Source organism: Elaeis guineensis, chromosome 4 (genome assembly GCF_000442705.2).
Source record: "Elaeis guineensis isolate ETL-2024a chromosome 4, EG11, whole genome shotgun sequence".
Lineage (NCBI taxonomy): Eukaryota > Viridiplantae > Streptophyta > Magnoliopsida > Arecales > Arecaceae > Elaeis > Elaeis guineensis.
This window is the reverse complement of record NC_025996.2, coordinates 5,716,148-5,731,048: the sequence shown is the minus strand read 5'-3', so window position 1 is coordinate 5,731,048 and position 14,901 is coordinate 5,716,148. Positions and strand designations below refer to the sequence as shown.

The 14,901-nt window shown below is 41.3% G+C and overlaps 3 protein-coding genes across 4 annotated transcripts; 2 read left to right on the top strand and 1 right to left on the bottom strand.

The window, feature by feature from the left end:
- Window positions 1-310: 310 nt before the first annotated feature.
- LOC105044175 (nuclear transport factor 2) lies at window positions 311-8,873 on the top strand. Its single transcript, XM_073255383.1, is given in 10 exon segments — window positions 311-655; window positions 763-897; window positions 1,766-2,075; window positions 5,043-5,305; window positions 5,384-5,567; window positions 6,024-6,145; window positions 6,244-6,262; window positions 6,265-6,308; window positions 7,031-7,109; window positions 8,355-8,873. Coding segments are annotated over 10 exon segments (1,416 nt in total). The 5' UTR covers window positions 311-616; the 3' UTR covers window positions 8,576-8,873.
- A 1,033-nt stretch (window positions 8,874-9,906) lies between these two features.
- LOC105044176 (uncharacterized) lies at window positions 9,907-11,790 on the bottom strand. Of its 2 annotated transcripts, XM_010921988.4 has the most exons (3): window positions 10,857-11,783; window positions 10,466-10,638; window positions 9,907-10,352 (listed from the first exon to the last, which is right to left on the bottom strand). In XM_010921988.4, exons 1-3 carry the CDS (start codon window positions 11,625-11,627, stop codon window positions 10,217-10,219), a joined length of 1,080 nt encoding a protein of 359 aa, XP_010920290.1. In that variant the 5' UTR covers window positions 11,628-11,783; the 3' UTR covers window positions 9,907-10,216. The 2 variants fall into 2 exon arrangements, with proteins under 2 accessions (XP_010920290.1, XP_073111485.1); XM_073255384.1 differs by lacking the exon at window positions 9,907-10,352 and having other exon boundaries at window positions 10,496-10,729; window positions 10,857-11,790.
- Window positions 11,791-13,094: 1,304 nt separating this feature from the next.
- On the top strand, window positions 13,095-14,456 carry LOC105044249 (uncharacterized; the record flags this gene model as incomplete). The annotated part of the gene is made up of 1 exon (XM_029264330.2): window positions 13,095-14,456. A coding segment is annotated over exon 1 (1,290 nt), but the record flags the coding sequence as incomplete, so codon positions are not given.
- Window positions 14,457-14,901: the final 445 nt, after the last annotated feature.

Sequence of the window (14,901 nt, the reverse complement as noted above, 5' to 3'; positions counted from 1 at the left end):
GACTCCATGTTAAGGCGGAAACAGAATCGGACGGCTCATATCCAGATTGTCCAATCTCCGCCGATAATTTATGTGCGCAAGTCAGATCTACCATCTCGAGGGCCGCCGTAATATCCTCCCTCAAGCGGACGTTAGCCGTGACCATGGCGAAAATCACGAATGGTTATCAATCCAACGGCTGAGATTGCCTATCAGGCCCTAAATACGTATCTACAGTATAGATCTACGTCCCCAGCTGCTTTCCATTTTAAACCGCGCCGTGCCTCGAGACATAGATAAAGCGACCGGCGAAGCGAAGCGGAAAAAAAAAAAAAAAAGAATATATACTGAGAGGGGAGGGGACAGAGAGAAGCCAGTGAAGGCCTCGGCGAGCGGGAGGGTAAGGAGCCGCGGCGAAGGGCCGTTGTGAGATATTTGGAGGAATCCACGGGACCTTCTCGAACTTTCTGCCCCCATTTTTTTTTTTCCGTTGCAAACTCTCGGATCGAACTACGGATCTACTGAGCGCGTCGATCTCCACTGCAGCGGTCGGCTTTGTTTGATCTAGGGCTTGGAGTGGGCTCTTTAAGGGCGAGGCTCTGAGATCGATCTTGGTGCATGCGCGTCTAGGTCCGCCATGGCGTCTTCGTTCCCAGGCCATGTCAGCGCCTTTCAGGTAAACAAATCGAATGCTTGTTTTTTTTTTTTTTTGTTATTAATCTTTGGTTTTTGGTGTTACTTTGATGTTATTCTGGGATTTTTTGTCGTCGTGTGATGGTGCAGGTTGGGACTTATTTTGTGGGGCAATACTATCACGTTCTTCAGCAGCAGCCCGATCTAGTTCATCAGTTTTATACGAATGCGAGCACCATGATGCGATTCGATGGGACGACGACTGAATCGGCCACAGGGATGCTGGTAATCTACATCTTTTTTTTTTTTTTAAATATATATTTGATATGAAAGTTGTGTTTGTTTAATAAATTTTATTCTTTTGTACTATATGTTGGTTTTTAGTGGAAAAATAACTATGTAATGCGGATTGTAGGGTTGTTTCCTTTTATTATAAAGTGGTAATTATCTCTACATATTTCTTATTATACTTGTTCATTTTATTCTTTAACCAGCTGTTTCCCTTCTAGATATTAGGTCTACTCTTTGTTTTTAAAGTTGTACTGATGAAATGAAGGTAGACAGTTTTTATTCAACTACTTCGTAGTTAGTCTTACTTGGACAAGTTTTCCGATATGATTTCATTGGATGATCAAAGCAAGTTTTGGTCATCTTGGCTGGGAATTTATATAGGTATTAGACACACCCCTCCGGCCCTCCCCCCAAATAGGATACATATAAAATCTTGGAAAATAAAATTAATTGCTATTTCTGGATTTAACATATTGGCTGAGATTCGAATAATGCTATCCGTTAATATTAGCTGAAATTTTGGGAAATTTCAGATCTTACTAAATCTCTCGAACTTCTGTCCTAACTGAGATAAGATTAGATCTTTGTTCACCTTTGTCATGGTCAGCTACTGAGATGACTGGTAGATATTATGCCAGTAATTATAAGTATCATCTCTTAGATATAGATATTAATTTGAAAATTCCCTATTTGTTGCTAGGTCTCAATTTCTGTTCATTTGCTTTGTTGGTCATCGTATGTGAATATTTTTCATTGAAGCCAGGGATTATACGTAATCTTCTATCATATTTTTCCATCATTTACTGATCTGGTAATGGTTCTATTATGTGTTGCTGATGTGGTTTCTGGTAAAACTTTGCAGGAAATTCACAATCTTGTAATGTGCCTCAATTTTAAAGGGATTGAGATCAAAACAGCACATTCTTTGGAATCTTGGAGTGGAGGCATTTTGGTGATGGTTTCTGGTTTTGTGCAATTGAAGGACTATAATTTTAGGAGGAAATTTGTGCAGACCTTCTTCCTTGCACCCCAGGAAAAAGGATATTTTGTTCTGAATGACATCTTTCACTTTATTGACGAGGAACATGTTCATCAGAACCCTGCAAACATATTAACTCCTCATAACAATTTTGAAACCAAGTTAGATGCATCCAGTCCTATGCTGGAGCCAGGTACAATCTACTATAAATATTAAGAAGCCAATTACATTTCTTCATAACATGCATGATGCTAATTATTGTTATAACTTTCCTATTTTATGCTCAAATCTTTGGATAAGTTAACATCTCATCTATGTTACGTTTAAGTTCTATAGGGACATTTTGTTATTAGATTGAGTATGTGTAGAACTGTACATTCACATGTCTGCTTGTGTATTGACACCTACAATCCATTAACTAGCTATGCATAATATGAGAATATCATCAGAAGGGACATCCTCAGGTGTCTTTTTTTGAAAGTGGATCATTTCTATCTTAAAGATATGTCTCTGGACTATTGCTTATGACTTTTCATGAGATAATTCTGGATAAAGTTTATTTTATGATTGGAATTCTATGAGTTCTGAGGGTTAACTAACATAACAAGATTTGTCAGTAGCAAAGTTTAACCAGCTGTTGGCACACATAAGGCACCTGACTGGTAGTATGCATGGATATACTGCTTTCACATGTGTTTTTCTAACTAAAAGGAGCATTTGTGCTTATATTCCATGCCATCATTATTTTATTTATATGAGCTAGGTGGCGTGTGATTTTAGGGTGCTCGTGAGCCACACCATTTCATGGGCTTTGAGTATGATTCAATCTAGGGATTCAATTTATTTCACTCAAGGACCATGGTTTAGGGATATACATGAAGTTAAAGAATAGGCTAAGGCAAAAGAAGAGCTTCTGAATTATCCTCACCATTTAAATGCGGGGTAAAATTTTAATAGAATGAAAATATTTGGATAAAATTGAAAGAGCAGTAGATCTCACTTATTGGCAGTGGATTTGGGGAGGCAGAGAGAGGCACAGGCATTTCCTTTTTAGTGTATTTGGTGTTTGTCTGGTGTTATATCAGAAATGTATTTGGTGGTTGTCTTGTGTTAACAGAAATGTAGCTGTGGAGGGTTTGTCTATCAAATACTGTTTGACTTAAGGTTCACAACCTATTGCCTCGTCTGTCACACATAAGCATCCTCTTTATATGCAATTTAGGCTGAGTAATTGATATACATCCATAATAATTGAGGTAGCCAAAAATTACAGTTACCACTGAAACCAATTGTACAACATAATGAAATTTGATAAACATTTTTACAAGCAATGGTGAGGCTGGTGGAGATAGGGAGAAGAAGAGAAAAGAGAAGACTGATGATATGTTTATGGGGATTGAGAACAAATGAAGTCCCTAGACAATAGAATTATTTTATAATTTGTGATTATAAGTCAACATAAGTTACATGTTTCAATGTGTTTTAGGATGAGCTTTGAAATGTCTTTTACTCGATTGGCTTTGTGTTTAGTAGTTGGTGTTTTTTTTTTAATCTATATATATGATGTCTCCTTTTCTTTTGTAGTTTTATATAGTTATGAGATAGAGGGTGAGTCTTGGTGCAATGGTAAGGTTGCTCCATAATGACCTAGGTGTCACATATCCGAAACACGAAAACAGCCTCTTTGCATTCTTGCATGATGCACTGGCATGCACCCAAAAGTTTTAGCTGGTAGCAATTACATATTTACAAAATATATCCAATCTCTAACCAAGGTTCTTAGATGCTATAGAAACGCCTAAAGCAAGGAAAACAATTGCTACTATATGTCTATGTATGCATGTGCATTTGTAAATAGTAATATTTTGTTCATATTGAACAATAAGTTTGATATAAAATGAAAAAAAAAGTGAAGTATCTTGGAAAAGTACAATGTGTTTTTCAGAAATTCAGAATAAAAAATCAAAGGAATATATGTTTTTTTCTTATGCTTTTTGTTCTTTACTTCCTTTTTGAGTGTGGAAAAGCTACACCTGGGTACGGTGTAAAAAAATCATTTTGCAAATATCTCTTTAATATTAGTGTTAACTCCATCTTATTGGTTTTCTGGCAAAAAGAATACTTGGATAACTGTTTTTTAAACGTGAAAACAGATCTCTATTAATTTGTAGTTGCAACCAAATATGCTAAAGCTTAAAGATTTCGTAAGATTTTTCATTGTTGATAGAAATCTGAGAATGAAATTTGTTTCTTTGCTATACTAGCAATATAATATTAATTTACATTGAGACATTAACTTTACTTATTTCATTGAATAGTTTTTGGCAGATGGGTTCGGTTTGTTTATGTGTTGCCTTCATCAGTGTGAATGTATTACTTAATTGTTGGCCTTTTACTTTACGATCTTTGAAATTCCACATTATGGTGTTTGTTTATGTTTAATTTTGGCTCATAGCGAACTAGAATTCAAGCCCTTGAGACGTTGCATTAATATATTATGGTACAAATGGGGTGGGACCTGTTGTCAGTTCTTCTAGATATTCTGGGCCCTTTATAGGCTTATAATTGTCTTGACCTGGAACTCAGTTTGAACCCGCAGTTTTGATGCCATGCCGAGAGTCTCTTGTTAAAAAGTTTCATATTCTGATGGAATTTCTTAGGGATATGGTTTTGGTATGTTACTGTTAGGTGTTTTAGAAGGATTCAAGCCTCTGGGGTGTGTCGTATGATTCTTTTGACATGTTCATGTCTGAAATGTGACAATGAAACACAGTCGTAGGAATGGCATGAGACTATATGAGTGTGGCATGTCATTGTGACTTTCCTAGTGAAGAATAAGAGTGTGACCTTTCCATTTTTGTAATTTTTATTTTATTGATCTTGCTTAAAAATCTATATCGAAGGGTTTTGTCTATGTTATTTTATTGTTTTTGGCAATAAAACAAAACGGGGATTGATTTCCATCTTTCCTCTTGTTTATCTGTTGCATGGATGGTTTTATTCCAGGTGTACTCTGATCTACTTGGTATACATTTCTGGAATGCAGAATATGCTCATGTAAATTCTAAGAAAATAATTTAATATCTGGAGTTCCAGCGAGATTTAAATCCAGGGTATCTGGCATTTGTCTTATTTTTGTCCTTGTTATTTGCTTTGGCAGTTTCCAACTACATACTGGGTGAAGAAATACATGCCAGGGAGTTTCCTGCTCCTGACCCTGCAGAGGAAGATGATACAGTTGATAAGTATAGCATCCCTGAGCCGCAACAGCAAGCTCTGGAGTCTGATGAAGAAATAGACAAAACTCCTGCGGAAGAGCCCACTGCTTCATATCCAGATGCAATGAACAACATGAGGGACCCATCTCCTGCCCCTGCAGAGGAACCTGTGGGCGAGCCTCCAAAGAAAACTTATGCATCCATTGTATGTTCTACTACCTGCTTACCTGGTATCTTCTGATTTTTATTTGGTAAGCCTAATTTTTGTCCTTTCTCTTTGCAGTTGCAAGCAAAAGGACAATTGAGACATTCTGCACCTCACCCAGCATCTTTAAACAAGAGTGCTCAGGTGTCTTCAGACTGGCAGCACGCTCCACAGTTAGCCACCCAACAGTTGCAGCCTTCTGTTGTGCCTGAGAAGTCCAGCTTGGAGGTGGTGGAGGAGAGTGCAACATTTGAAGATGAAGGTAATTCTTCTTGTCTCTCTTAGTGTTTCTGATGTAAATTTTGAGGGTTTTTGAGGTATCTATGACAGTGGCATTTTGACTTTTTAGAAAAAGAAGGCTTTTTTAAGGGTTCTTTGAGCAAGTTTCTCATTAGTTGCTATTCATATTTCTTAAAAATTGTGGTGGGTGTTATTGTTCGTCTGTGTGGCATTTTATGAATGCCTTTCTGATTTCCTAGTATTTGTGGTCTCTGTCTTTCTGTTGTGTCAATGAACCTTTGCTCTTCATGTTAACCTAAAATATATATTGAAGTTTTCATCTCAAATCTTTTGCTTTCTTTACCTTTTCATTGCTCAGTCTGCATTCTACTTTATTTGAATATCATACATTGTTTAATCTATCTGCAGTCTTTTCTGGCACTTCTTTTTGAGATTTATTTGAATATTAAGATTCTTCATTTCTCTATTCTTGTCTTAGGTGATGCAAGATCTGTTTATGTGGGAAACCTTTCTTCATCTATAACAGCATATGACCTTGAGCAAGAGTTCAAGAACTTTGGTAGAATTAGGCCCGCTGGTGTTACTGTTAGAAGCCGCAAGGTCACTGTTGTTACAGCTCTTTGGCTTTTTTTAATTCCTATCCTGGAAGCAATTATACCTCTATTGCTTAATAAACGTGCATTCAATCTTATATACAGGAGGCTGGTGTTTTTTATGCATTATTGAATTTGAGGATGCTGTTGGCGTGCAGAATGCACTCAAGGTTTGTGTAGTTCAGAAGATGTAACAAAGCAATCTAACTGAAATTACTTTTTTCTGAATGAATCTTGAAAATGATATGCACTTTCCAAAACTCTCTGCAATTTGACTTAATTTACTTTATGTGTGCCTTCATAAGTGGGTTTACTCCACTTCCATGGGTCATCCTAAAGGAATAATGCAATACCATTCCAGTTGTTTATAAGTTTATGTAAGTTCAGCTCCTGGTAATGTTTGCTAGTAGTCTGATATTCTTCTAATTTATTTCCTTGGATTGTCGGTATAGAATCTAGAAAATAATATGCACTTTTGGAAATTCTGTGCAATTTAAGTTAATTGACTTTATGTGCGCTTCATAAGTGGGTTTACTCCATTTCCATGGGTCATCCTAAAAGAATAATGCAAAACCATTCATTGTTTATAAGTTTTTTTAAGTTTGGCTCCTGGTAATGTTTGCCAGCAGTTTGATATTCTGCTATAAAATTCTTCTGATTTATTTCCTTGATTTGTTGGTATATTTTGAAAATTTCAAACCATTTCTTTTGGCATAGATAGTAGGCATTCATTTAATGCAACTGAGGAGTGGCATTAAAATATTTCATATCATAGTTATTCTCTTTTTTTTTTTCCCCTGTATTGCTGACCAAGAGTTGTTCATGTATGAGTGAAATTATAAAACCAAATCTGTCAATTTTTCATATTTATTGAACCAATTTCTTTCTTCAGGCATCACCAATACAGTTGAATGGGCGTCTAATTCATGTGGAGGGTAGAAGACCTAATAGTCGTGCTTCTCGAGGTGGAAGTAAGTAATCCTTCATTATGTTCTACATTTTTTTACTGTTTGGTAATTTTATTCTACTGGATTGATTAGCATTGTTGTTCAGATGCTTTATTTTTAGAACCTTTAGATCATGCAGGAGAATGGTCTCTATACCATGGCAAGCCTTGTCTCATGATAAAAATGGAATCACGTTTAAATATGAATGCTTTTAAGTTTAATTGTTGTCTTATTTTATTTTAAGAGTTTTGTATATTTGTGAGAGATGAGGTTGAAATCACAACATTAAGTACTGTCCTATGATTTGAACACTTACAACCCATCTTTTTCATGGGCCAAGGTGTTATTTGATTTCTTTAGATTTGTGAGTTTAATATTTGGGGATATTGTAGCAGTCTTCAGTTGTGGAACATTGCTCGGTATGCTACCTTGTATGGTCTTTTATGAGGGAAAACAGGCATGTTTTGTGCTGTGCTATGGGAAACGTTAATGGTTGAACCCATGGAATGCCATACCGTCTCGTACCACTCCGTACCGCCCGTATCGTACCGTACCGATCTCGTATCGGTACGCCATACTGAAGTGTACCGACATTACCGTATCGTACCGAACCGCGTACCGACATTAAACAGAATTTCACCGGTATGGGGTCCGGTACCGGTACGGCGAACCTTGGTTGAACCCATGTGATTGCTGCTCCTTTTTTCTCAACCACTTGAAAGATGGCTAATTATTGGGACCAACATACATTATCAGCAACTAGTTCTTGTATTTCACACAGTTTGATCAATGAAATTTACATGTTTCTTGGTTATATTTGCCCCTCAGGGAATAGGTTACACATTTATCCATGATTGATTGCATTATAGGCTGATTTGCTTAATTGTTGTGGTCTACCTGGTAACATGGCTCAGCTTATATGCTGGTTGTCTTTGGTTCATTATTTGGTTCCTTGGATCCAATCGGCTTTCCCCATGTTTTCTTCATTTGGTTTCCAGGAAACTTAATTTGGATATACTCTGTTTTCTCAGTTGAAAGGCCTCTATTGGAGTTTTTTTTTTTTTTTTTTAAATAAATCTGTTTGCATTGCAATTTAATTTTATGGATTCTCTTCTTTTTCCTCTTCATCTTCTTTTTTTTTTTTTTTTACAAATTAAAAAAAAAAAACAATGCAATAGATTCCTCTTTTCCAATATTTGGGAAACAGTTCATGAAGTTTTTTTCTTTAGTCTGCTGATTAACCCGGTATTTCTTTTCTTTAATATGCAGGAAGGGGCAGGGGGCGGGGTGGCTACCAGTCAGAGTTTCCTAGGGGGCATTTTGGTGGTCGAACCTACAGTAGAGGTAGCGGGCATGACAATAGTGACAGGGACTACAATAATCGGCCGATGTTAAATGGATACGTTCAGCGAGGCCCTCACCAAGAAAAGGGTATTTTGGGGAATCATGCCTCAAGGAATGGGTCTAACCCTTCTGAAGTTTTATCTTAGATATTAGTATATGGGGGCAGGTTACATTTTCTGATTTCCAGCACAGGTTATAGATGCCTTCGTTTTGCTGTTTCGCAGAATGTGGTCACCGTTTTTGTGTAGTTTCATTTACTTAGCTGCACCAGTGTTTTTAAGTGTGCTTCCCATTTTTGTGTTTTCCTTTTCGGCCCTCATTTGAAAAGGCAGGACTTTTGCAGTCACGGGAGTTCGAAGGGAATTGGAGTTTTGATGAGTTTTGACAGGTATCTGACTTGCTGTTCAATTTCAGGTTATGTATGTAAAATATCCATTTTGAGCTTTTCTTGTTTCCTCTTGACCATTTAGGGTATTAATATTATACGTAACGTTGCAGAATTCTTGCATTTTATGTTGTTGGACCCATGGTCTCCGTTGGTGGTGGCTGTTAGCACACGAGTAATCTGAGGAATCGATTGCAGACGGTTGGTTGGATAACCAAGTATATGATGATGGCTTTTGAAGTTTGCCATATCTTAGGTCCTTTGTTTTATTTAAATTGAATATTAATGTAGACAGCCCGAAGAATTGTCGCCCATTGATGCTGCCGCCATGCAAATAGAATCAGGTTGCTCACGTCTTTTGTTCTTATGGCTGGTCGATGATTAATCATTAATCAGTTGGCGAATTAAGTTTGGTAGTTGCCAGGAAAAACGTAGCTATTTTCCCTCTGAGCCTTTAGGGTGACGCTTGGACTACCGAAAATTGGAATTCTGTCCTTACCCAAAAAAAAAAATTTGGAATTCTACGGGCTTGATTTGTCGTCGATTAAATAATGTTGTAAACATTGCCGGCAACAACTCTTGTACATTCACTCCTAAAGAGTATCATTTATGCGGTGCTTAAAAGCCCTCCATCTTCCCTCAATATGTTTTCAGGAATAATTGACAGTTTGGATTTGTGCCAGGTTGTGCTGCAGTAAACTTATGCATGCAAGCTTGGTTTCAAGTTTTGGCGACCTTATGCTCTCGTAAGGGACTCGCCGAGGCTCGTTGATTGCCATCTTTCCTATTTAGACTTTTTGGGTGCCGCTCCGTGTGTTTATGTTGTTTCCTTTATAAAATGAGTGTGGATGTTTTCTCTGAGCCGGTAGGTCAATATGTTTAAAGTCGTTACCGGAAGTATTGGTGTGCTAGAATGGATGAACACTTTGTCTAGATGCTTGAGGTTGTTAGTGAAGGCAAGACTGAAGCTTTCAGTATTTGAATTTCTTCAAGTCTTAGTGGATGCCAATTTCTCATGGTTGACGTTGCCTGAAAAGATATCATGATTCTGTATAAGACTAAAAAAAAGCACTGGAAGAGGCTTAAATCCTATCACGAAGGAGCAAGATCAAATTTCGCATAAAGCAAGGGATATGCAGACTGGTTTAACATATCCAATGAATAATATCATTCAGCGTGACAAACATAAACGCTGTTATTGTATTCTCAAGTCTCTGGACAAAAGCTGGACAAAAGCTTTTCTTCCACTTTCTATCATAAGACGGGGCCGTCCAATGAGTCCACTAATCTAGTCATGTTTCAAACTCTCATTATTTTCAAGATATTCCTCAGCACATTATGCAACATTTTACTTTTCCAAGCGATACATTGTTAGTTTCCCACTGAAACCATGCCTTTATGATCAAGTGGTTGCAGATGCCAATGCTCCATGATTAACGGATGCTCCAACATCATCTTGTGATCGACCACCTTCTCCACTTTCTACTCCATTGTCCTCTTTTTCCCACAGGAATCCGGCATATGCCGCAAGAACATGGCTGAAAGGAACAAATGGATGCAGAAAACATCATCGTTTGAGAAATCCAGTCCTTCTTTGTCACTAAAACTATAGAACATTCATCAAGATGATAAGCCTACTATATATGTATACCTATCATGAGGAGCAGCCTGAACTGCCTGTTCAAAATAACAAGAAGCTCGTTCCTGGTCATGGTGCTGCTCCCATACCAATTTAGCATACTGTGACAGGATCTCTCCATCGCTGGGGTCTGCAAGTATGGCACGAGAGTAGTACTCCTCAGCTCTTTGAGGATCACCCTTGGTCTAACACAAGAGCATTGACTTGCATCAGATGGAGAGGAAATGGATATATTGAAGGAATGAATACATATTTTATAGGAGAGAACCTAGAAGGCTGGTAAAGAAAATAGAAGCACATTAGATAGGATAAATCCTTCAATTCTCGATGAAATGTATAGAATGAAATACCGCTAACCCACTTTATTTCTAGAATCCATCTAAAAGAACATGAGATGGGTCACCTGGTAAAGAAACTGAGCATAGTTTCTCAGGAACAGAGCATCGGCCGGGTTCTCATCAACCATCATCTTATAATAAGTCTCCATATCGAATTGCTCTCCTCCATTGCCGGTCCGAACAACAAACTTTCCGCCGCCGCTGCCACCACCAGCATTCATGATTCCAGAGCCCAAACGATCTATCCCGAGACCTCTGGCCAGATACAATGGTGGCACCGCATTGCCGCCAACTTTTCCATTTCCCAGAGAATTCTCGTCCAAGCCGACATTTTTATTCTCGCCCGAGAAGCCAGATTCTGCTGTTATGATATCTCCGATCGTAACCGATCTTGTGAGCCTGCCGCCGCCCTCTTCTTCCTCTTCATCTTGTTGTGGTTCTTCTTCCTCTTCTTTGGAATTGTGCATGGAGAAGGAGGGGATGGTCTCGAGAACTGGGTTGGTTTGGCGACCGGAGGGAGAGGATTTTACTTGGGGGTGGTGGGAGTCGTCGGGGAGAAGGTATCTGAGGTTGCCGTCGGAGTGGGCTCTACGGAAGCCAAGGGAGGAGGGGTCGCGGTCGGAGGAGCCGGAGAGTGGGGGGAAGCGGCAGCGGAGGGAGGGGTTGGGGTGGTGGGCGACGTCGTAGGGGAAGGAGGAGGAGGAAGAGGAACTTCTCTCCGAGCTGTGGTAGTGGTGGTGGCTGCCGTTGTTGGTGGGGCTTTCGGAGAAGAAAGGGGAGGAGGAGGAGGAGAGGAGGGATCCCGAGATTGGGGTGGAGGAGCTCCTCAGCAACATCTTCTTCTATTCTAGCTTTCTTGTTCCTTCTTTCCTATTCTTTCTCTCGTGTGAGGTCTGGATCTTTATTGCGATCTCCTGGCTTCTCCGTTTCCGTCGAGAGAAGAAAAAGGGGAGCCAGTGAGGGGCAGTCATACGGTGGGATATTTTTATCGCAAAGAGGGAGATTGACAGTTCACCCCTTATATATATATATATATATATATTTTTTTTTTTTTTTTTTGCGCCGATGCACGCCGCGAACCGTTATTTCTCAACGACGTTTCCTCACAACTTTTAAAGTAGATTTTTTTTTTTTAATTGAAAAGGCCGTTTTTAGGGTATCTATTTTTTTTTCTGTTAATTTCTGGTAGAACGGGGGCTAGGTATACTAAATTCAATCTTCTTGTCTATGGAGTAATGGGTGATCATTTTGTGCGAGTCTCCATGAGAAGATGACCGGATTGGACCCAATTAAATACACAACCGTCCACATTTCCATTCTTTGTTGTTCAAAAGAAAAAAAAAAATATTTTACTGAATTTTTAATTCCGTTCCTTGGTTTTTAAGAAAAAAAAATATTTTATTGAAATTTTAGTCGTAGTTTGTTGAAGGCTTATTTGCATCGTTGAAGGCTTAAAACTCTGAGGAAAGTGGGTTAGTGCAAAAATCTTTTAATCTTTTATATTAATTAAATTTTAATTTTTTATAATGATATTTGAGTGCCCATCTGGTAAGCACCAAAGATGCCCTTCTTTTGTTATGAAAGTGGCATCGGATCCTAATCTTAAGGATTTTGTTTGTTGCATTTGCATCTAATGAAAAATCGTAATTAAAATCAAACATAGCTCTAAAGAATCATGATTGAGTTGATATCTTTTTTTACCAAAGAGAATAATAGAAAAAAAAATATTTGCCCATGAAAATATCCCTGATCAGCCCATGCAGGTGGCCATATAATAAAAAATCTCCGTCCAAGCATTTCATTATCAATTGGTTATATCTATTATGCAAATCAGCATCATCTACTGGTAGCTTTGTTCATTACCAGATGAATTCTTTTTTCTCATGGAAGATATAGTATCGGCTTGGCACATGATTTATGATGTAGAAAGAAGTAGAACCTTGCTTTATGCCTTAGCACCATTTTTTTTTTTTTTTTTTGGTGTCGTCGGTCGGAGGTTGGTTTACAGTAGGAGTGACCCTAACAGGAAAAGCGCAAACAATCGAGAATAAGATAGTTTTACCATCAAGGAAAGGTCCATCATGAAGTTAACGACTTTTTGTCATAAATACGCTTCAACATTTTGTGGCTACACTTACATTACCAGCACGACTCTTGACGTACACATCAATCATAACAAAAGAATAGTTATGACAGATATTTTCTCCCACTTTTTTAATTTTTAATATTGCATCACCGTCGTCCGTCGTCGTCCTTCCAGTTGCTAAGAGTGGGAAATGGACCTGGCACAGTCCAGTCCCGTATAGCAATCCAGCTATGAAAGATGGACCAACCCTCCCAAATTAGCTCCAACCTTCGCCCCCTGTCCGCGGTCAATGGACCCAAATCAACCCCCAATCCTACCTGTCGCCCTCATCGCCGTAACCGTCCGTCCACTAATACCACCCATGACGCCTCCCCTCCTCCTCGTGGCCCCAACATCACCGCCCCGCCTGGGCAACCGGAGGAAAATGTCCTCGACGACCGGTGGGGGAGGGTGCGACCCGACCCCTCCGCCATTCCCCTTCTCCTTCCACCTGCTGGAGGTGACGGTGGTGTCGGCTCAGGACCTCTTCGCCAATTCCCGGTCGATGCGCACCTACGCAGTGGCTTGGATAGACCCCGCCCACAAGCTCCGCACCCGCCTCGACGCCGCCGGCCACACCGAACCCACCTGGAACGACAAGTTCGTCTTCCGCCTCGACGATGCCATCCTCCGCTCCGACACCGCAGCCGTTACTGTCAACATCTTCGCCGCCCGACCCCGCTTCCTCCCGGGCTCCGACAACCTCATCGGCACCGCCCGCGCCCTCCTCTCCACCCTCCGCCCCTCCACCACCACCCGATTCGTCGCCGTCCAGGTCCGCCGCCCCCAGTCCCTCCGCCCCCAGGGCATCCTCAACCTCGGCGTCTCCCTCCTCGACGCATACGTCCGCTCCTTTCCCATCTTCGCCGAGCTCGCCTCCGACGGCGCCCCCTCCGCCATCGTCTGCAACAACGCGCCCAAGAACAAGAAAGCACGACCCTCCGTCGACCGGGACGGGGCCGCGGTCCAGTCCAAGCTCGACCAGTGGCGGTCCGAGCTGCCGCCGGTTTCCGACGAGGAAAGGATGGCTCTCGAGGCCAAGCTCGCCAAGTGGCGAGCCGAGCTGCCGCCGTTTCCCCAAAAGGAGCGGGCGGAGCTCGATGCCAAGCTGGCCCAGTGGAGTTCGGAGATGCCGCCGGTCCCAGCGGCCGATGCCAAGTCGGAGAAGGGGCGGCGCGAGCTGCCGCCGGTTCCCATCGGTCGAGAACACGTGGCGATCGAGTCGAAGCTCGCTAGATCGCCGGCTCTCGATGAGGAGCGGGTGGCGCTCGAGGCTAAGCTAGCGCAATGGCGGTCGGAGCTGCCGCCTGTCCCCCGCCGGGAGCGGGCAGTCGAGGCCGAGTCGAAGGGGCGGTCGGAGTTGCCACCGCCGCCTACGGATCGGGAGGGGGCAGCGGTGGAGTTGAAGCTAGCGAAGTGGCGCGAGGAGCTGCCGGCGGTGGCTGATGGAGAGGAAAAGGAGAAGGGCGGGGACGGCAGTGGAGGGGAGTGTCGGATGCAGAGGAGGCGAAGCATCGGGAGGCTGGCGTGCTTCGCGGACGGTGGGGAAGGGGAATTGGAGGCGCAGGGGGACAAATCTGGGGACCCGCAAGCGCAACCAATGCCGCAGTCTCAGCCGCTAACGGAACCACCGCGTACGGTGAGGGAGAAGGAGAGCCCGCCGCTTCATCTGCGAACGTCGAGGTTGCGGCCTCCCCCAGCTCCCTCCCCTATACGAAGAGAGCGGAAGCCTTCTCCTCCTCCTCCTCCTGTGGACCCCTAGTAGGTGAGCTGCTGTTCTTATCCTGGGCATACCATTCATAACTTCTTTTCCTGGGGTTTTATGTTGCTTATTAGTTTCATTACCATGAACCGGAGATGAATGGACTCGTTTAATACTATTTGACTCGTTATCTGTTGCAGATATTCATAATTTTAACTTTGGTGGTTCGTTGCAGCTTTTGAGGATGTTAAGGAGAATCACTTGAGCATCAAATGGCAAGTTA

Excerpts from the sequence above, each read along its gene's own strand:
- LOC105044176 (XM_010921988.4), bottom strand. The coding sequence starts at position 11,627 with ATGTTGCTGAGGAGCTCCTCCACCCCAATCTCGGGATCCCTCCTCTCC. Across the intron at positions 10,639-10,856 it reads ATGCTCAGTTTCTTTACCAG|ACCAAGGGTGATCCTCAAAG; the intron begins GTGACCCATCTC and ends CTCTTGTGTTAG. Across the intron at positions 10,353-10,465 it reads CAGGCTGCTCCTCATGATAG|CCATGTTCTTGCGGCATATG; the intron begins GTATACATATAT and ends TGTTCCTTTCAG.